We start from the raw sequence: 22664 nt of genomic DNA on the forward strand, positions 1-22664 counted from the left end.
AAATCAGCAGTAAATCAGACCTCACCTGAAGACCCCCAGCTCTCCTCACCCCAACCCACACGCCACACACACACACGCGCGCGCGTGCGCGCACAAACACGACTGTGATGTCAAGAGAGGTGAACGCGAAGACGGCCTTGAGCCGCGACGGCTTGCTATACAACAGCGCCCCCTCGAGGACGAGTCCGACTGCTCAGTGAGTCCCAGCCCTGCAGGCTGCGCGAAGAAGACACAGCGAGCGGAGCGGATAAGGACGCAGCGAAAGGAGGCGAGCAGCGTCGGAGAGCGGGGCGGCGTTCATGGTCTTTCTGTGGCTGAGCTCTCTGCTACAGTCCACTCTTTTCGGAGATGAGGTGAGTGACTTGGCTGAGTGACTGAGTGGTCGGTCCTCGAAGTATCCGTCGGATGGCAGGCGCTGGCTGACCGGAATGATGCGGCGGCGGCGTTGGCTGAGCTGCGGTGCTGATGAGAATTTGGTGCGGAGCCTAGCAGCGGAGGGCGCGCAGTCGTGTTGGGGGCTCGATGTTTATTTCCTTTGGTGTAAAAACTCATTATTACTCATAATTACTATAGATTTTAATTATTTTAGCCATTTTTCTTCGTTAATATCGCAATCCGTTAGATTCGTGATCATTATATGTTGGAGGTTTCCGCTGTTATGTTTTTTATTATTACCTGGAGAGTGATGGTGTTTGGTTTGGTGATAGGAGACTATGTGATGCCCTTGTTGCCCCCTATGCCCCCCTCCCCCCATACTGTTTGGTAATGCAGGTCTGTGTGGTTATCGGCGAAGGCCGGGCATCTGTACATGAAGACAAGAGGAATGCCAGGCGGGCCCCCTTTGTTATCGGCACGGGACAGCGCCCAGTCCGGCACTGGGCAGCCGTACGGCATGTCTGCATGTGCCCCTTCGGCGTTATGGCTTGGTGCCACCCAAATGGTTTAACTGTCCAGATTGTCACGGCTTTGCTCAATAGCGTTCGTATGTGCGCAGACCGCAGCAGCTCCTTTATGTGTTTATGTGATGTTGAGATGGCGAGCAGTGCCACCTGCCAGCGCTGGAAGGTGACACCGCACAGCATCCTTCAAGACAGCCTGATCTGCAGCGGTGGGCCACAGGGCACACTTCTAGCAAGCCGTCGAACACAGAACCGAGCCTTCAATAAGGAGAACGGCGAGATCGATAGGCACCAGCAATCTGACAGTTTATATAGCGCCTTTCCTAGATACTCGCGTCACAAAGCCGAACGCAATAAATAATAAGACATTTTACTTATAGCGACTTTCACAGAAACCCTCGTCATTACTACGAATACAATGAATAATAATAATACATTTAATCTATAGAGTGCCTTTGCTAGAAACCCTCACCACAAAGCCAAGTGCAGTAAATAATATTTGATTTATGAACCTTTCCTGGACAACCGCATCACAAAGCTGAAAGCAATAAATTATTAATAATAATAATAACAACACATTTTATTTGTAGGCCTATATCCCTCCCTACGCACCCGTGTCGAATGCAGTTAACAGTAAAATTATTTATATAGTTCCTTTAATAGCTATGCTTGTCACAAATTAAAACGAATTGAATAATCAAATTAATATATTGGATTGATATAGTGCCTTTCTTACACACTCTTGTTACAGAACTGAAAGCAATAAATAATACTAATGCTATCTTTGATTTATATAGTGCCTTTCCTAGACACCCTCGTAACAAGGCAAAATGCAATGAATAAAAAATAATACATTTGATTAATATAGCGCCTTTTTGAGACACATTCTTTACATGCCAATGCAGTAATAATAATAATAATAATAATAAATAATAATAATAGTACATTTGAATTGTACATTGCTCTTTCCCTAGACACCCTCGTCATAAAGTCAAATGCAATAAGTAATAAGAGAACCTTAAATATATATGATATAGTATTTAATTAATGATATAGTCTTTGATTTATGTAATGCCTTTCCTAGACACCCTCATCACAGAGCCAAATGCAATTAATAATAATAATAACGGAACATTTTATTTATGTATGATTTAATTTTTAAAAATAGCATCTTTGATATATATATAGCACTTTTCATAGACAGCTTAATCACAAAGGCAAACGCAATTAATAATAATAATAATAATAATAATAATAATAATAATAATAATGGATTGGCTTCAGCAGACCCCCGTGACCCTGTGTTCAGATTAAGCGGGTTGGAAAATGGATGGATAATAAAAGAACACTTAATTTATATGTAATTTAATTTATAATAATACTATCTTTTATATATATATATATATATATACATATAGCACTTTTCCTAGACACCCTCATCATAGAGCCAAATGCAATTAATAATAATAATAATAATATGATAACAACAGAATATTAAATTTACATGTAATTTAATTTATAATTATACTATCTTTGATTTATGCGGCACTTTATTAGACACTCCCATTATAAAGCACAATGCAGTGAATTAAACGTCACGTCATTTTCAAACCTGCTTAATCCAGACCAGTGTATCCAATATATTATCACCAATTGCTTTAACAATTTAAAGGGTACCTGCAATTATATACTGGAAAGAGCTTAATCCAGACCAGGATCACAGGGGGTGCTGAGCCGATGCCAGCCAGCACAGGGCACAAGGCAGGAACAATTTCTGGGCAGGCTGCCAGTCCATCCCTGGGTCCACTCACTCAGGTAGAAAGTCAACTTGGGTAACAATATGGCACCAGATTCGTACCCGTCACACTACTCTTAATTTCAAGATGGCACTATTTTTCCGTCAGTTTTTCTATAATATAAGCAAGTAGCCGAAGTATCCGGCTTTGCCCGGGCGTATTTGTAGACAGAAAGCAGCACTTTATGTGTGTGTTTAAACGGTGACCCTGTTGTCATTGCTAGCTGTCCCATCCATCATCCACACTGCCTCTCTATTAATGTCTTTTCCCTTGTGAGTCGAGTCGTTCTTTTTGGGTCTGATTAGATTACAGAATTGCGGTAACTCCTTCCTGGTTGTTGCCATGAATGGCGTCATGTCCGACTCGTCCTCTTAGTTCAAGGTAGACCGTCTGTAATGCTTTAATTGTGAAGAAAAGCCAACAAAGCAGGAGTTAAACAACAACCCTTGGAGTCTCCTTTGTGTTGCGCTGCACTTCCACTCTCAGTCAAGTGCCACCCAACATGCACAAGCGCAGGGCACTCCATTGTATGTTACAGCAGACAGAAGCAGCACGCCATGACGCCATGAGGAGGTGTTGTTCGGGTTAAGTCATGTTAAGCTCCACGGCTTCAGTCCATCATAGGGCTGACACACCAAACACACACACACACACTTGGGCTAATTTAGTGACGCCAGTTGACCTAACATGAATGTCTTTGGGAGGAAACACACACAGATATGGGGAGAACATGCAAACTCCACACAGGGAGGAGCTGGGATGTGAGCCGTAACCCTAAGTCTTACTACCACTGCACCACCGTGCCGCCTGCAATGAATAATAAAAATGATGGATTTGATTTATATAGCACCTTTTTAGATGCCCTCCTCTCAAACCAGAATACAATAAATAATTATAACAATATGTTTGCCTGGGGTTTGTTTCCTGCCTTGCGCCCTGTGTTGGCTGGGATTGGCCCCAGCAGACCCCCATGACCCTGTAGTTAGGATATAGCGGGTTGGATAAATCGATGGATGGACTTTTTCCTTTGGGGGTATGTGAAATACAGAGTGTACGGACCTCCACTACCCGCAACTATGGATGATCTGCAGGAGCGCATCACTGCAGCTATAACCGCAATCACGGCAGATATGCTTCGGAGAGTCGGGTCCAAACTCGATTATCGCATCGATGTTTGCTGAGTAACAGGTGGGGCGCACATCGAGTGTATGTAATCAACACAGGAAACTTTATCAGTTGGTGAAACTGTAGCCTCAAAGCTGAAAGAATATTCCAATAAATTTAGATTTTGTAGCCATTTAAAATCAAGGGGGTGTTTTTGTGGGCATCCTGTATTATTAAGAGGGGAGGTTGCATAAGGTAACCCTACCCTACCCTAGCCATTCTACTGTTGGGCTCCATGGCGGAGGTTTCACTGCCGTCCGTTTAGTACACAAGTACCCGTTAGTAAACATTTAATATAAGTAAGAAAACCCTTCTGTCAACTTAACATGACCTCGATAACTGGCACAGGGCTCTTACAGCCAAGTCAGTACACGTTTGTTAGTAGCGTCTCAGACAAAATATCAAAATACTTTGCATGTATTGAAGAAAATGCCAGCAAAGCCGGATAAAGTTTATTGTCTAGTTATTAACACATCAGGTAGCGTGTACGCATCGACACACAAGAGTTTCCGTATTTGGTCCAAAGACATGCAGGTTAGGTGCATTGGCGATCCTAAATTGTCCCTAGTGTGTGTGCCCTGTGGTGGGCTGGCGCCCTGCCCGGGGTTTGTTTCCTGCCTTGCACCCTGTGCTGGTTGAGATTGGCTCCAGCAGACTCCCATGACCCCGTAGCTAGGATATAGAGGGTTGGATGCTGGATGGATGGATCAGTAACTTAAAAAGAGCATTAAATGACTCTCCACATATCCTGTATCACCAATCCCCAAGTTTTGTGAAATGGAGTAACTTTGACCCCTCATATCCCATTTACGGGGTGAACCCCTGGGGTCTGTTGATGTGGCGTGCACAACTTCAAGTCCTTCTGTCTCATAGGTTTACTCTTCTTCTTAAGGGCAAGAACGGCATTTGGGGGTGGAAAGTGGGGCGACCGCCCCGCACCTAAGGGGGCCCTTGCTTTTGAAGTCTGCGTGTCCCGTTTGAGTGAATTTGTCAAGTTATATTCTCCAGTAGGGTGGCACGGTGGCGCAGTGGTAGCGCTACTACCTCGCACTAAGGAGACTTCAGTTCGCTTCCCGGGTCCTCCCTGCGCGGAGTCTGTATGTTCTCCCCGTGTCTGCGTGGGTTTCCTCTCACAGTCCAAAGACATGCAGGTTAGTTGCATTGGCGATCCTAAATTGTCCCTAGTGTGTGTGCTTGGTGTGTGTGTGAGTGCCCTGCCCGGGGTTTGTTTCCTGCCTTGTGCCCTGTGTTGGCTGGGATTGGCTCCAGCAGACCTCCGTGACCCCGTAGTTAGGTTACAGCGGGTTGGATAATGGATGGATGGATGGATGGAGAGTCATAGAAATTTTACATAAAAGAGAACAAAAAAACACATGGAAACATAATAAAGAGAGTCAAAATCATTAAATACACCAAGTAGCAAAAGTAACCACAGGTCTTGTTTCGTGGACACTAGAATTTAAATTAGAGGTGTAACAATATTTTTATTTTTTTTTTTGAAAACGGACTCAGGTGTTGCGTGACACCTTTTATAAAATGGTGTGATGTTTCAGGTGCTGTCAATTGTTCTACAATTAATGGAGGCCAAATGCAAAAATGGTGAGCTTATAGAAAAGGATGAACCCTTTACAACACTTTAGAGTGGGGGATCCTCTGGATGGGCCAAGAAGGGGCACCCATCTGAGTGAGCGGCAGCTCTGCTAAGCCTGGATGTGCAGCCTTGTGCCCTCGGCATACACCACGGAACCAGGGGCTACTTTCACCCTAATATGAGAGACGAGCCAGTGATTTGAATGAAATTGAATTAGCTCCGCTTTTCAAAAAGAATTAGGAATCTTTGTCATTTCACAGCCCCCCCAACCCCCAGAAGATGCTGGATATCATGGCCGGCGTGTACACGGGTACTGTGATTGCTGTGCAGAGAGGAGGTTTTCCCAGTTGATTCTGGGGTCCTTCAGGGGTCTGTTCTGCCCCTTCTCTGGTCAATGCTTGCATGGACTGGGTGGTGGGCAGGGTATTGGGGTCCAGTGGCTGTGGGTGAAGAAGAAATTCACCGATCTTGACTTTGATTTCACGAAGATCATAGCATCGTCAGCAATGGAGGCTCTGATCGGGGCTCTCGAGACACTTAGTGAGGAGTCTGAGTGTCTGTGCTTGTGAGGGTCCTGATAAAAAACCAAAGATCCAGGCCTTTAAAGACTTCTTGGGCAGTGTGTCTGCCTGCATGTGGCGAGAGTGTTGACCTCGTCGAGAATCGTATGAGAATCGTATGAAATCAGTAGAAGGATAAGGAGAGCCTGGGGGGTCATGAGGTCACCAGAAACGGGTGTGTGGTGGTCGTGATATCTGCAAATGGACGAATGTCCTGGGGCCCCATGTATAACGCCGTGCGTAGAACTCACACTATAACAAGGTGTAAGCACAGAAAAATCCAGATGCAGGAATCTGTGCGTACGCAAACTTCCACGTTCTTCCGCTACATAAATCCCGATCAGCGTGAAAAGTAACACACGTGCACGCGCCTGCTGTCCCGCCCCAACTCCTCCCAGAATTACGCCTCTTTGAATATGCAAATGAATATAAATAGCATTTCAGCGAATACCAAGTGGAGGCAAACAAAAACGCATTATTTGTTGGTTTAAACAGTGGAATAAACAAGAAAAGGAAGTTGATCGAGTGACATAGCGTGTCGGAGGAGCTGGAAAGCTCAAGTTCACAAAGTGGCACAGTGCCCAAAATAAAAATGGAAGTTGTCAGATATCAAATTCGCCGAGTCGTGGCCCACCGTCCGAGTGTCAAATGAAAGCTTATTAGGGTACAGGAAAAAAAAAAATCGGCACACAGTGGGGGAAAAGCACGAAATGTCAACTTCAATCTCGAAATTCCCACTTTGATCACATAGTTTATTTTGTCATTAAAGTCTTAATCTTAAAATCATTTAATTTACTAGTTTCTCAAATCTCATCATAACTAAAGTAGCACGTGAAATGCTTTGTTTTGTATTTGATCTTCTCTGTGTGTGAATCTCTACGTGGTTCTTAAATGGGCTTTCTCTTCCTCCAACAGGACACAGAATCCATTACATTCGTGATATCACAGCTCTCTGAATAATTAAAATACTGAGATGTATACGTGATGTCATTTTCATGATGATAGGAGTTAAAGCACGTCATTAAACAGGGGAACACGGTGCGTGATTGTGTGCGACCTTCGATGAAATACTTTATTGTATAGCAGTACTGTCTCTCTCAAACGTACTAACCTCCAATTCCTGTCCTTCCTTTTCTTTCTCCAAGTAACCGATCGCCACACAATCAGCTCTGTAAGAGACGTTAAGCCATCTGTAAGCTGAGAGCGCCGATTCTTCAAAACTTTTAAGGATCTTTGAAATATCTTCGTAGTACGTGTTTAATTATTTTATCCTTCACACCAGTCCCAGTGAAACATACGGTGCGAGGCAGGAACAATCGTGAGCGGAGCGCCAGGTCCTTTAATTATTAACAATATAGATTATTTAAATGAAGTTAAAGTTTTATCTGTATAACATAATAAACATATTTTGCTGCATTTCTTCTAAAAATGATATTGTCATCATATGTAAATACGCGCTTTATAAAGTGGCTCAGGTTGTGCGATATTATAACTGTATCTCAAGTTTACCGTGAGGTGATTGTACTTATAAGTACAGACGGTTCTACAAGGAGCACCTGATTGAGTGCGTTTAGAGTTCTTGGGATGAAACTGTTTGTGAACCGTGAGGTCCGTACAGGAAAGGCTTTAAAACGTTTTGCAGTGGCTGAGACAGCGTGTCCTTGAAGCTGTATACCGATAATTCTCTTTCCGATCAGCTGCTGCTGTGATTCACACTCAGATACAGTGATATAAATACTCTGAGTGGTGCAGTGAGAGGAATATGGAAAAAGATGATCCGCTGTGGCAACTCCTAACGGGAGCAGCTGAAAGAAGAAGGTGCAGTGAGAGTAACGACGCTAAAGCAGTTATGGTATTTAGAATAGTTTGACCATTCCGTGGACCATTACATTGTTACTGGTTTATTACAATGAGATGCATTAAACTAATAAACAATATGCACTTAATTTCAGTGTATTTATAAAGCCGCGTCAGGAAAACAAAGGATAACCACACTGGAACAGTTTTGACGCTGGGTGCCACCAGTTTGTAAAACCGAGTGGAGAACTTATGTAAGCCAGGGTATGAGGTACCGTGGAAATGTGTGCGGCTTTACAACAAGTTTAGGTTTTATACATTGCAATTTGAACGTGGAAACGTTTTTACACAACATTTCTGTGCGTACGCACCGTTTATACAAGAGGCCCCTGGTCTTTAGAGTCCTGGTGCTTCCTGTTTGTGAGACATGACGGCTGTCCAGTGACCTGAGATGAAGACTGGTGGACTCCTTCATGTGTGTCTCTTCAGAGAGTCCTTGGGTCCCGCTGGTTTGACATTTTGTGTTGCTCACGGAGTCCCGAGTGAGGCACGTGACCTGCATTTTAAAGGAGCGTCAGTTACGGCACTATGCCATGTGGCGCGATTACCCCGAGGGTGATCCTCATTGCTGAGGAGCTGAGTGGCTGGACCAGGCCAAGGGGACACCCACATGACACCTGGCTGTAGCAGATAGGGGGTCATTTCTGGAGGGTGAGTCTGGACCGTGTGTCTGTCTGGGGGGGATTGCCAACTAGGAATCCGAGCTGTTTCATCACATGGTGGGTGCAACAACACGCTGTACCAGTGCAGTCTCTCCAACCTGGCCTGGCCTGACCCAGTAAGAAGTGTCTTCAGTATACATTAAGGCCGTGGTTTGCCACTACACTCCTAAAGGTAAAGGTGTCAACGTTGTTCTTCAGAGCAATGCCATAGGGAACATTTTTGGCTCCTAAAAGAACTCATCAGAAAAAAAACAATTATTTATTTAAATCTGCAATCAGGCTTCATAGATAGCCATAAATCGATGATAACAGATACGTGAAATACCAATGGCCACCTGATTTTAAAAGGACTGCTGCTGCATACAATCACACAGGCTAAGGTTTTCTTGACCTGTTTACATCCTACTAAGTGGCCTACTTTATACTCCTAAAAAGAAACAGACCCTTAATGGCACTTTGCTGGGTTTTGTGGCACCTTGAGGAGCCATCGCTTGGTAAAGAAGAATTGCATTCTGGGATATTTTTCTTTTCTTTTTTTTTTTTGCATATGAAGTTGTTTCTTTGTGCTTTGAAGAAGGTCCTCATGTGGACAAACCAGAAATCTTTAATATGCAGTAGAAGACTTAGCAGGATATGACATGTAAAGAAAACCTCAGCTTACCCCGAGTTATTATATGAAGCAAGAGTCAGGAAGCCATTGACATTTCACAAATGTGATTATTTATGGACCAACTTAAACAAATAAAGCTTCTTTCTGCAGGGCTTCATGTGGATGGCATCCCATTGAGGAATGGCTTTGGCACCTTTATCTTTAAGAGTGTATATTAAAGATTTTTATTTTGTCCAGGAGCTTTTTCAAGCCGAAAGAAACAAAATCATATACAAAATGAAGCCTTCTCAGAATAAAATGGTTCTATGTCAAGTAAAAATGGTTTAGCGTGGTTATCATGTAGTATAAATGGTTAGGATTAGGGAGATTAAATTGAGATTAAAGTTAGTGCCATTAGTGAGCAGTACAGATGTGTGGTGACATCACTTCCACCGTAAAACTGCTGGTGTAAAGTTGTGGTGCAGCTCTGCAATTGGAAGCTTCTTGTTAGATAGATAGATATGAGAGGCACTATATAATAGATAAATAGATAGATAGATAGATAGATAGATAGATATGAGAGGCACTATATAATAGATAAATAGATAGATAGATAGATAGATAGATAGATAGATAGATAGATAGATAGATAGATAGATAGATAGATAGATAGATAGATATGAAAGGCACTATATAATAGATAGATAGATAGATAGATAGATAGATAGATATGAGAGGCACTATATAATAGATAAATAGATAGATAGATATGAGAGGCACTATATAATAGATAGATAGATAGATAGATAGATATGAAAGGCACTATATGATAGATAGATAGATAGATAGATAGATATGAGAGGCACTATATAATAGATAGATAGATAGATATGAGAGGCACTATATAATAGATAGATAGATAGATATGAGAGGCACTATATAATAGATAGATAGATAGATATGAAAGGCACTATATGATAGATAGATAGATAGATAGATAGATAGATAGATACTTTATTATATGCCATCTGGGATTTGTAAAGGTGATGTACAGTCCTATGAAAAAGTCTGGGAACCCCTCTCAGCCTGCATAATAATCGACTCTCCTTTCAACAGTAAAGATAACAGTGGTTTGTCTTTCATTTCCGAGGAACATCTGAGTACTGCTGTGCTTTCCAAACAAAGATTTTCAGTGACGCAGTATTTAGTTGCATGAAATTAAATCAAATGTGAAAAACTGGCTGTGCACAAATGTGGGTCCCCTTGTCATTGTGCTGATTTGAATGCCTGTCACTGCTCAATGCTGATTACTTGGTTGGATGAGCTCATTAAGCCTTGAACTTCATAGACAGGAGTGTCCAATCATGAGTGGTCAAAGGTATTTAAGGTGGTCAATTACAAGTTGTGCTTCCTTCCCTTTGACTCTCCTCTGAAGAGTGACAGACAGCATGGGATCCTCAAAGCAACTCTCAAAGATCTGAAAACAAAGATTGTTGAGTCTCCTGGTTTAGGGGAAGGCTACAAAAAGCCATCTCAGAGGTTTAAACTGTCAGTTTCAACTGTAAGGAATGGAATCAGGAAATGGAAGGCCACAGGCACAGTTGCTGTTAAACCAACTCAGGTCTGGCAGGCCAAGAAAAATACAGGAGCGACATATGAGCAGGATTGTGAGAATGGTGACAGCCAACCCACAGATCACCTCCAAAGACCTGCAAGAACATCTCACTGCAGATGGTGTATCTGTACATCGCTCTACAATTCAGAACATCTGTATGGCAGGGTGATGAGAAAGAAGCCCTTTCTGCACTCACACCACAAACAGAGTCGCTTGTTGTATCAAATGCTCATTTAGACAAGTCAGATTCATTTTGGAACAAAGTGCTTTGGACTGATGAGACAAAATGGAGTTATTTGGTCAGAACAAAACACACTTTGCATGGCGGAAGAAGAACACCACATTCCAAGAAAACACCTGCTACCTCCTGTCAAATTTGGTGGAGGTCCCATCATGCTGTGGGGCTGTGTGGCCAGTTCAGGGACTGGGGCCCTTGTTAAAGTCGAGGGTCGGATGAATTCAACCCAATATCAACAAATTCTTCAGGATAATGTTCAAGCATCAGTCACAAAGTTGAAGTTACACAGGGGTTGGATATTCCAACAAGACAATGACCCAAAACACAGTTGGAAATCTACAAAGGCATTCATGCAGAGGGAGAAGTACAATGTTCTGGAATGGCCGTCACAGTCCCCTGACTTGAATATCATCGACAATCTATGGGATGATTTGAAGCAGGCTGTCCATCAAATTGAACTGAACTGGAGAGATTTTGTATGAAGAATGGTCAGAAATACCTCCATCCAGAATCCAGACACTCATCACAGGCTATAGGAGGACAGCGTCGAGAGGCTCAAAGGAGCAAAAGGAGGCTCAACTAAGTATTGATGTCATATCTCTGTTGGGTGCCCACATTTATGCACCTGTCTAATTTTGTTATGATGCATATTTTCTGTTAATCCAATAAACTTAATGTCACTGCTGAAATCCTACTGTGTCCATAAGGCATGTCAGATATTAAAAGGAAGTTGCTACTTTGAAAGCTCAGCCAATGAGAAACAAAAATCCAAAGAATTAAGAGGGGTTCCCAAACCTTTTCATATGACTGTATCTAGGAAGTATCCATCGGTTGTCAAACCTGCTTAATCCAGTTTGAGGGCACACCAGCATGGGGGTCTCAGGTGACCCCGTCCCAATTACAAACCGTAGGTGCAGCCCATGTGAAATTTGATTTGCGCGTATCCTTTTGACATGACATGCTGTTTAATGTTCATCTCTTTGTTATGGAGCCTGCAAAATCCATTTTAGGGCCAGAGCTGATCCCATTGGCATTTGGCACAAGGCAGTTACCTACCCCCTGAAGGTGTGCCAGTCCCTCACAGGGCACACTCATACACTAAGTGCTGGGCTTCACTTTATTTGATATTCAATATTCATGGGCAGGATGGTGGGCAGTGGTGGCACTACTGCTTCACAGTGAGGAGTCGGGGGTTCACATCCCAAGCCCTCCCTGTGTGAAGTTTGCATGTTCTCTCCCCATGTCTGGGTGGGTTTCCTCCCACAGTCCAAAGACATTTAGGTTAGGTGGATTGGTGATGCTAAATTGTTTTTGCCCTGCAATGGACTGGCACCCTGTCCTGGGTTTGTCCCTGCCTTTGCCCTATGCCCACTGGGATAGGCTCCAGTCCCCCATGACCCTGTTCAGGATCATGTTGGTTAAAAAATGGATAGATGGATGGATTTCATGCTCAAAATGCCACTCTACATGACCTCTAGTAGTGCCCACTTTGAAAGGTGCTGTATGAGCAAAAGACTGATTGACTAATCAATATTTAACCTTAGAATGTAAAGTGATTTAGGATCTGTCCATCAGGAATCAGGCCGGTTTAATCCAGTTTAAGGGCTCAGCATTGTGTTTTGTTTGCTTTATTTTTGAAGTGCCACTCTGCATGCCCTCTGGTTGTGACCACTTTGAAAGATGCTATATAAACAGACTGACTGATTTAAATGTGTTGTGATCCCATTTGTTAGAATTCCTGTATGGGTTCTAGTAATCCATGAGTCTTAAATAGTGGATTGGGACCCAAAGATTTTGAGTTTACAGTTAGATTTTGCATATCGGCAACATTTAATTTTCTCAGAGTTTTGATGCCATGGTGCCGTCTTTGTTTTTCTATGGGTGCTGCCATTTTTCTAACTTTTTTGCCCCCATAGTAATATTACCCTGGCATTCCTCATATCGCACAATGCTTGTGCCATCCTCTGAGTGAAATATACTGCTCAAAAACAATGAAAGGAAAGTCAGTGACACTTGTGGGCTGTTGATCTGCTCAGTGAAGTAGCAGAGGGGCTTGTTCATCAGTTTCAGCTGCTTTGGTGCACTAGAGGGGCAACACTGAGACGACCCCCAAAACAGGAATGAATGGGTTAACAGGTGGAGGAGGTCACTGACATTCTGTCCTCCTCATCTGTTTTGTCACTCGTTTTGCATTTGGCTACGGTCAGTGTCACTACTGGTGGCATGAGGCCATACCTGGACCCTATAGAGGTGGCACAGGCAGTCCAACTTCTTCAGGATGGCACAGCAATACCACGTGCCATTGCCAGAAGGTTTGCTGTGTCTCCTAGCACAGTCTCAAGGGCATGGAGGAGATTCCAGGAGACAGACTGGCAGTTCCTCTAGGAGAGCTGGACAGGGCCCCTCGTAAAAGGTCCTTAACCCATCAGCAGGACCCACCGCTATCTGCTCCTTTGGACGAGGAGGACCAGGATGAGCACTGTCAGAGCCTACAAAATGACCTCCAGTAGGCAGGCAGGGCACTGGTGTGAATGACTCTGACCACACAATCAGAAACAGACTTCATGAGGGTGGCCTGAAGGCCTGTCGTCCTCTACTGGGCACCGTTGAGCTCGATTGGCATTTGCCATTGAACACCAGAATTGACAGGTCCACCACTGGCACCCTGTGCTTTTCACAGATGAGAGCACAAATGACAGATGTGAAAGGGTCTGGAGAAGCCATGGAGAACATTATGCTACCTGTAACATCGTTCAGAATGACCGGTGTGGTGGTCGGTCAGTGATGGTCTGGGAAGGCATATTTATGAAGGGTCACACAGACCTCTACAGGCTAGACAACAGTGGGCACCTTGACTACCATTAGGTATCGGGATGAAATCCTTGGACCCATCGTCAGACTCTATGCTGATTCCTCCTGGTGCACGACAATGCCCGGCCTCATGTGGCATGAGGATGAAGGAATTGATACCATTGACTGACCAACCCGTTCACTCGTCTGACCTCAATCCAGTAGAACACCACTGGGTGCGACTTTATGTTTCAGTCCATCCGATGCCTCAACCTGTCCAGGAGCTCAGTGATGCCCTGGTCCAGATCTAGGAGGAGATCCCCCAGGACACCATCTGTCGTCTCATTAGGACATTGTCAGGACGTGGGGGGGTTTAGAGAGGGGGGCATACAAACTACTGAGTACCATTTGGAGTTGCTACAATGATGCTTTCGGTAAAGTGGACTCACCTGCCTGCCTGCTGCATCATTTTGTTCCCTTTGATTTTCGGGGTGTCCCTCTGTCGGTTCATCAGTTTCATTTCTATCCTTTCGTTCCTCACACATCACCATACCAGTCCATAGCAGTAGAGAGAGCCAGCAGGATTTGTTTTTCCCATTAAGATCTCATATATTTTCAAAGTAGTCCTTTAATTTTTTTGAGCAGTTTATAAAGCTCAGCCAGGGCATTTCTGGGGTATCTGAATTTGTGAATTAATGTAACGCCTGTGGTTTTTAAAAATTCTTATTGTCTTCGACTTCCTGGTTTAAGAATCTAGCATTCGATGTTTGGTTAGTGTTTCTACTTTTGATGAAAGATCGTTTTGGCTCACAGTTCTGACTTTTGGCTTGTATCTACATATCGTGTCTTGTGAGTCAGTAAAATATGAATCTCTATTATGTGACATTATTTAGGATCTAAACATCACTTAATAAACCTGCCTAATCCAGTTTTACCAGTAAGGCTCACCAGTGTAGGCTGGAGCTGATCCTGGGTGCATTTAGATAGATAGATAGACAGATAGATAGATATGAAAGGCACTATATGATAGATAGATAGATAGATAGATAGATAGATAGATAGATAGATAGATAGATAGATAGATAGATAGAAAGGCACTATATGATAGATAGATAGATAGATAGATAGATAGATAGATAGATAGATAGATAGATATGAAAGGCACTATATAATAGATAGATAGATATGAAAGGCACTATATAATAGATAGATAGATAGATAGATAGAGTGGAAGGCACTATATGATAGACAGATAGATAGATAGATAGATGTGAAAGGCACTATATAATAGATAGATAGATGTGAAAGGCACTATATAATAGATAGATAGATAGATATGAAAGGCACTATATGATAGATAGATAGATATGAAAGGCACTATATAATAGATAGATAGATAGATATGAAAGGCACTATATGATAGATAGATAGATAGATATGAAAGGCACTATATAATAGATAGATATGAAAGGCACTATATGATAGATAGATAGATAGATATGAAAGGCACTATATGATAGATAGATAGATATGAAAGGCACTATATAATAGATAGATATGAAAGGCACTATATGATAGATAGATATGAAAGGCACTATATGATAGATAGATAGATATGAAAGGCACTATATAATAGATAGATAGATAGATAGAGTGGAAGTCACTATATGATAGACAGATAGATAGATAGATAGATAGATAGATAGATTGGAAGTCACTATATGATAGACAGATAGATAGATAGATATGAAAGGCACTATATAATAGATAGATAGATAGATATGAAAGGCACTATATGATAGATAGATAGATAGATATGAAAGGCACTATATAATAGATAGATATGAAAGGCACTATATGATAGATAGATAGATAGATAGATAGATAGAGTGGAAGGCACTATATGATAGACAGATAGATATGAAAGGCACTATATAATAGATAGATATGAAAGGCACTAGATAATAGATAGATATGAAAGGCACTATATGATAGATAGATAGATAGATAGAAAAGGCACTATATGATAGATAGATAGATGTGAAAGGCACTATATAATAGAGAGATACTTTATTAATCCCAAGGGGAAATTCACATTTGGCAAAAGGCACCACAGGGCCTACTTATGCTTATGCCCACCTTTATGCTTTTCTGAATTATTTTCAATACTAGTAACTATCCATCCATCCAGTATCCAACCCGCTATATCCTAATTACTGGGTCACGGAGGTCTGCTGGAGCCAATCTCAGCCAACACAGGGCGCAAGGCAAGAAACAAACCCCGGGCAGGGGGTGCCAGCCCACTGCAGACTACTAACTAGAAACAACATTTTATTTCTATAGTACGTTTTCATATAAAGGGTAGAGATCAAAATGCTATACAAGAAATCAAAACGAAAAGGTACTATATAAGAATGATTTACTGATCAATTAATTCCTTAGCTGGATTGTATATTATCTTTACATTCCTGTCTGCTCGTTTGAGTACCCGAAGTGGTCCGTGGTGTAGAGTGAATTTTAAATAAATAATCGGGTCCCAGTGGTGTGCAGGTTCCAGATGTGCGTGTGTGAGCTGTGCTCTGGGGATGGTTGGGTTGCCTGGCTCTTCGTTTGTGCGCACATGTGAATGTGAGTGTCATTCGCACCTCTGAGCTAGCAGGCTGTCACTTAGGCAGAGTAAGATAAGAGGAGCCAACACGGAACGAACGAGAAACAGAGAACGGAGTTTGAACTGAAAGAAGGGATGATGGAGGTGACAGGAGGTGTGTAAGCCAGTGAAGCAGGATGGAGGCAGGCAGCCGGGTGATGAGCCCCGAGGGTAGCAAAGGGAAGGTTCTTGAGGGGGTTGAAGAGATGGTCGACTTGGCTGAGCATTACTGGAGGCCGGTGTGATCCAATCCTCTCAGCAGGCTCCTACATAAGTCAGGGGAGAGTCGGTTGGAGTTGGATGGAGCAAAGCGAGCCTTGGATTGGGAGTCCTAGCTTGGTGCCTGTAACCAGCAGAGACCCGAGTCTTTTTAAGAGGGGTGGCCAGGCCTCTCGGGGGAACGTCTCCTCGTGCTGAGGGATCCACAAAGGGTCTGTTCCAAGATGGAGGCACCATGGCTCGTGTATCCACCTGCTGTGGATTTTAACTTTGTTTTAACAGAACAAATGTATTATGGATATTTAAACCTCCTTGGGTTTACTCCACCTTTAAGGGGTTATTTCTTTATTTAACTAAGAAGAGTTTTGAATCGCTGCACTATTTGCACTTTATTTCAGATTGTTTTTAAGTAAAGCACTTAACTCTTGGCCAGCATGGTGGCGCAGTGGGTAGCACTGCTGCCTCGCAGTTAGGAGACCCGGGTTCGCTTCCCAGGTCCTCCCTGCGTGGAGTTTGCATGTCCTCCCCGTGTCTGCGTGGGTTTCCTCCCACAGTCCAAAGACATGCAGGTTAGGTGCATTGGCGATCCTAAATTGTCCCTACTGTGTGCTTAGTGTGTGGGTGTGTGCCCTACGGTGGCCTGGCGCCCTGCCCGTGATTTGTTCCTGCTTTGCGCCCTATACTGGCTGGGATTGGCTCCAGCAGACCCCCGTGACCCTGTAGTTAGGATATAGCGGGTTGGACACTGACTGACTGACTGACTGCCGTATCTTTTTTCGCACCTACCCCTTGCTAACTCTGTGTGTCCTCATTTGCCCGGCTCATCTCATCCTGAGTGACTATCGACAATCGCGATTGAGGAAGCTGTGAAGTCAGTTGAGTCTCGTCTGGCAATAAATGCTCTACTGTTTTGATGTTTGTCGCACTGCACATGGTGCTCACGTTGAGGGCATGCAACCTCAAGGACCATAGGGCCAAACTTTGAACGTTCCTCTATCCAGTGATGTGTGGAATGTGTTTCTGTCTTCTACAGTTTATTTTTTTTTTTTTGAGTAGCCCTGTATTTACTTATTTTCCCAGCTGTAACAGGAAAACAGCAAAGGTTAAGCATTCATCGGTTTAAAAAAACAGTCATATTTCAAAATGTCTTTTAAATGTAAACACCATACTGTTGTGTTTTTCTGAATGCAGAATAAGAGGAGAGTAAAAAAAAAGAGCAGCTACAGTCCTGTGAAAAAGTTTGGGACCCCCCCCTCAGCCTGCATAATAATCGACTCTCCTTTCAACAGTAAAGATATCAGTGGTATGTCTGTCATTTCCTAGGAACATCTGAGTACTGCTGTGCTTTCCAAACAAAGATTTTCAGTGACGCAGTATTTAGTTGTATGAAATTAAATCAAATGTGAAAAACTGGCTGTGCACAAATGTGGGTCCCCTTGTCATTGTGCTGATCTGAATGCCTGTCACTGCTCAATGCTGATTACTTGGTATGATGAGCTCGTTAAGCCTTGAACTTCATAGACAGGAGTGTCCAGTCATGAGTGGTCAAAGGTATTTAAGGTGGTCAATTGCAAGTTGTGCTTCCTTCCCTTTGACTCTCCTCTGAAGAGTGACAGACAGCATGAGATCCTCACAGCAACTCTCCAAAGATCTGAAAACAAAGATTGTTGAGTCTCCTGGTTTAGGGGAAGGCTACAAAAAGACATCTCAGAGGTTTAAACTGTCAGCTTCAATTGTAAGGAATGGAATCAGGAGATGGAAGGCCACAGGCACAGTTGCTGTTAAACCAACTCAGCAGGTCTGGCAGGCCAAGAAAAATACAGGAGCGTCATATGAGCAGGATTGTGAGAATGGTGACAGACAACCACAGATCACCTCCAAAGACCTGCAAGAACATCTCACTGCCGATGGTGTACCTGTACATCGCTCTACAATTCAGCACATCTGTATGGCAGGGTGATGAGAAAGAAGCCCTTTCTGCACTCACACCACAAACAGAGTCGCTTGTTGTATCAAATGCTCATTTAGACAAGTCAGATTCATTTAGGAACAAAGTGCTTTGGACTGATGAGACACAAATTGAGTTATTTGGTCAGAACAAAAAGCTCTTTGCATGGCAGAAGAAGAACACCACAGTCTAAGAAAAACACCTGCTACCTCCTGTCAAATTTGGTGGAGGTCCCATCATGCTGTGGGGCTGTGTGGCCAGTTCAGGGACTGGGGCCCTTGTTAAAGTCGAGGGTCGGATGAATTCAATCCAATATCAACAAATTCTTCAGGATAATGTTCAAGCATCAGTCACAAAGTTGAAGTCACGGAGGGGTTGGATATTCCAACAAGACAATGACCCAAAACACAGTTGGAAATCTACAAAGGCATTCATGCAGAGGGAGAAGTCCAATGTTCTGAAATGGCCGTCACAGTCCTCTAATTTAAATATCATCGACAATCTATGGGATGATTTGAAGCAGGCTGTCCATCAAATTGAACTGAACTGGAGAGATTTTGTATGAAGAATGGTCAGAAATACCAACATCAGAGTCCAGACACTCATCACAGGCTATAGGAGGACAGTGTCGAGAGGCTCAAAGGAGCAAAAGGAGGCTCAACTAAGTATTGATGTCATATCTCTGTTGGGTTCCCACATTTGTGCACCTGTCTAATTTTGTTATGATGCATATTGCATATTTTCTGTTAATCCAATAAACTTAATGTCACTGCTGAAATCCTACTGTGTCCATAAGGCATGTCAGATATTAAAAGGAAGTTGCTACTTTGAAAGCTCAGCCATTGAGAAACAAAAATCCAAAGAATTAAGAGGGGTCCCCTGACTTTTTCATATGACTGTAATTAAATAAGGTCAGTTATTATCGACTATTATCACCGATTGTGAATCTGGTTGGAACCAAAAACCTGCAGCCACAGGGGGTCCCCAGGACCACTGAATTATGGCCTTACCCTTCCAGAGGTGCAGCAGCAGACCACCTTTCACTTATTCCCTTAAGACCACCCTGCTAAAGTCGGGCTGCCATCTCTCTCTCTCTCTCTCTCTCGCTCTGCATGGCTGAATTCAGCCGAGCTACTTGAGAGTCTGACGCAGATCTGAAGGAGCCCCACATTTGAGTACAATTGGCATAAATAATCCAGACGCCTCAAAGTCAGGCTGCCATGGCGACGGCAGGGAGGAGATGCTGACCCCGGGAATGTGGGGCTCCAGGGAGCCTTGGAGGAGGTTGTTTTGTTTTAATGTTGCTCAGTCCCACACTTCACCGGACCCCCCATCCTCATTATTTATCCTCCCTTCATGTCCTCGGTGAGCTGCTGCTGGTTTATGGACGGCGGTAAATGTAAATAACCTCCTCCTCCCCCCACCGCACAGCATCACTCCTCCTCCTCCTCCTCTTGACAATGAAGGGCCGCCAGTGAGTAAGCAGCACAGAATTTTTGATGGCAGCTTTCAGGTCTTCAGGGGGGTCCACTGGGTGCTGGTCCCCTGTGGTAATCAAGCAATGTGTACTTTCTATAGCGACTCCGCTAGCGGCATACCTGTTAATGTTTCCAGGGACATTTACATATGGATTATGGGTATTAAAAGCTATGGATTAATCGATTTGATTATACCTTCACAATGTTCTACCTGAAGGTGTGTTAACATATAAACTGGAAAATCCCACAGCACGGTTGGCCTTTGCTGGGATTGTTTGGATTTTCCAGGTAAGGAAGACAGAAGTGTCGAGGCCGTCACTAATGATGATGACAGGTTTCATGTTAATTAGCGTATTCAAGTAATAGTAGGGTGTTGTACCGTGTTAGCCATTATGGATGCAACGAGAAAAAGACACCTGAACACATTACAGTATGCAAGCTTTCAAGGCCCCTTCTTCAGGCAAAAGGACCTGCGCTCTCCTTACTGCAACTTGCCTTTGTAGTTCGGACCAATGGGGCCTCGTGGTACAGACTGGCTTCTGATTCAGAACCAATCATAAACCGCCATACTCCAGACCAATAGAATTTGATTACCTGTCCCTTCTTGGGCCAATGAAAGTGCCCAAATACAACTCACCCTGCAGTTGGCTTGTTTTAGGTAGGGCAGTGTCTTCATACGCTCATGTAAGTCCAAAACCAGTCACTCTTCCCAAACTGGTTCGATACACACACCATCACCCTGCCTTACATTTCACAGCTTAAATCAGGTTCTGTTGTTTTGTAGATAGATAGATAGATAGAAGTGAAAGGCAGTATATAATAGATAGATAGATATGAAAGGCACTATAAGATAGATAGATAGATAGATAGATAGAAGTGAAAGGCACTATATAATAGATAGATAGATAGATAGATAGATAGATAGATAGATATGAAAGGCACTATATAATAGATAGATAGATAGATAGATAGATAGATAGATAGATAGATAGATAGATAGATAGATAGATAGATAGATAGAAGTGAAAGGCACTATATAATAGATAGATAGATAGATACTTTATTAATCCCAAGGGGAAATTCCCATACTCCAGCAGCAGCACACTGATAAAGAACAATATTAAATTAAAGAGTGATAACTATGAAAGTATAACAAATAGACAATAACTTTATATAATGTTACGTTTACCCCCCCAGGTGGAATTGAAGAGTCGCATAGTGTGGGGTCTCCTCAGTCTGTCAGTGGAGCAGGACGGTGACAGCAGTCTGTCACTGAAGCTGCTCCTCTGTCTGGAGACGATCCTGTTAAGTGGATGCAGTGGATTCTCCATGACTGACAGGAGTCTGCTCAGCGCCCGTCGCTCTGCCATGGATGTCAAACTGTCCAGCTCCGTGCCTACAATAGAGCCTGCCTTCCTCACCAGTTTGTCCAGGCGTGAGGCGTCCCTCTTCTTTATGCTGCTTCCCCAGCACACCACCGCGTAGAAGAGGGACTCGCCACAACCATCTGGTAGAACATCTGCAGCATCTTATTGCAGATGTTGAAGGACGCCAGCCTTCTAATGAAGTATAGTCGCCTCTGTCCTTTCTTACACAGAGCAGCAGTATTGGCAGTCCAGTCCAATTTATTATCCAGCTGCACTCCCAGGTATTTAAAGGTCTGCACCCTCTGCACAGTCACCTCTGATGATCACGGGGTCCATGAGGGGCCTGGTCCTCCTAAAATCCACCACCAGCTCTTTGTTTTTTCTGGTGTTCAGATGTAAGTGGTTTGAGTTGCACCATTTAACAAAGTTATGTACAGGACCCGAGTGCAAAGGAAGGCATGTGACGGGTATTTGCAGAAAAAAAAACTGTGCCAGTAACTTGGAACCGCCATGAAAGGTGGTGTCTGAGGGGGTCTGGGACATTGGTGCACCCCCTGGTGGCCACAATATACAGCCACTTTATTACAAGGATATGTGTTTGCATGTCTGTCCAGTTGCTGTGCCTCTATTGTGCCAACAGATGGCACATCGCAAACATTAACACTGCTTTTACGAATCCCATACCAAATAGCTTATAACAGAGATAAAGACATTGCATAGTGGACTGTAAACGGGGCAGCATGGTGGCGCAGTGGCCGCGCTGGTGCCTCGCAGTAAGGAGACCTGGGTTCGCTTCCCGGGTCCTCCCTGTGTGGGTTTTCTCCGGGTGCTCCAGTTTTCTCCCACAGTCCAAAGACATGTCCCATGTGTGTGCTTGGTGTGTGTGTGTGTGTGTGTGTGTGCCCTGCGGAGGGTTGGCGCCCTGCCTGGGATTTGTTCCTGCCTTGCGCCCTGTGCTGGCTGGGATTGGCTCCAGCAGACCCCAGTGACCCTGTAGTTAGCTAATAGCTCAACTGTCCCGATTCTTCTTAAACGTTGTCACCTCCATGTCTCGGCAATTTGTTCTGGAGTCCCACAACTCTTTGAGTGAGGAAGAACTTCCACACCTCAGTCTTCAGTGCACTTCCTCTTAATTTCCACTGATGTCTTCTGGTACCTGATTCACTCTTAAGCCAACAGATGGGTAGCACAGCTAGTGTGTGTGTGTGTAAATATTCAGTACTACAATATACAGACTGAAAGGT

General features: G+C 43.5%; 1 protein-coding gene across 1 annotated transcript in view; it reads left to right on the plus strand.

Moving 5' to 3' along the window:
* The first annotated feature begins 219 nt into the window (after nucleotides 1-219).
* apc2 (APC regulator of WNT signaling pathway 2) overlaps nucleotides 220-22664 on the plus strand; it is a 118165-nt gene continuing 95720 nt past the window's right edge. Inside the window, exon 1 of the mRNA XM_039767118.1 lies at nucleotides 220-353. Within this exon, the coding sequence (XP_039623052.1) occupies nucleotides 300-353 (54 nt within the window). The 5' untranslated portion in view covers nucleotides 220-299. The remainder of the gene's footprint in view (nucleotides 354-22664) is intronic.

This window comes from Polypterus senegalus, chromosome 10, assembly GCF_016835505.1.
Source record: "Polypterus senegalus isolate Bchr_013 chromosome 10, ASM1683550v1, whole genome shotgun sequence".
Classification (NCBI taxonomy): Eukaryota; Metazoa; Chordata; class Cladistia; order Polypteriformes; family Polypteridae; genus Polypterus; species Polypterus senegalus.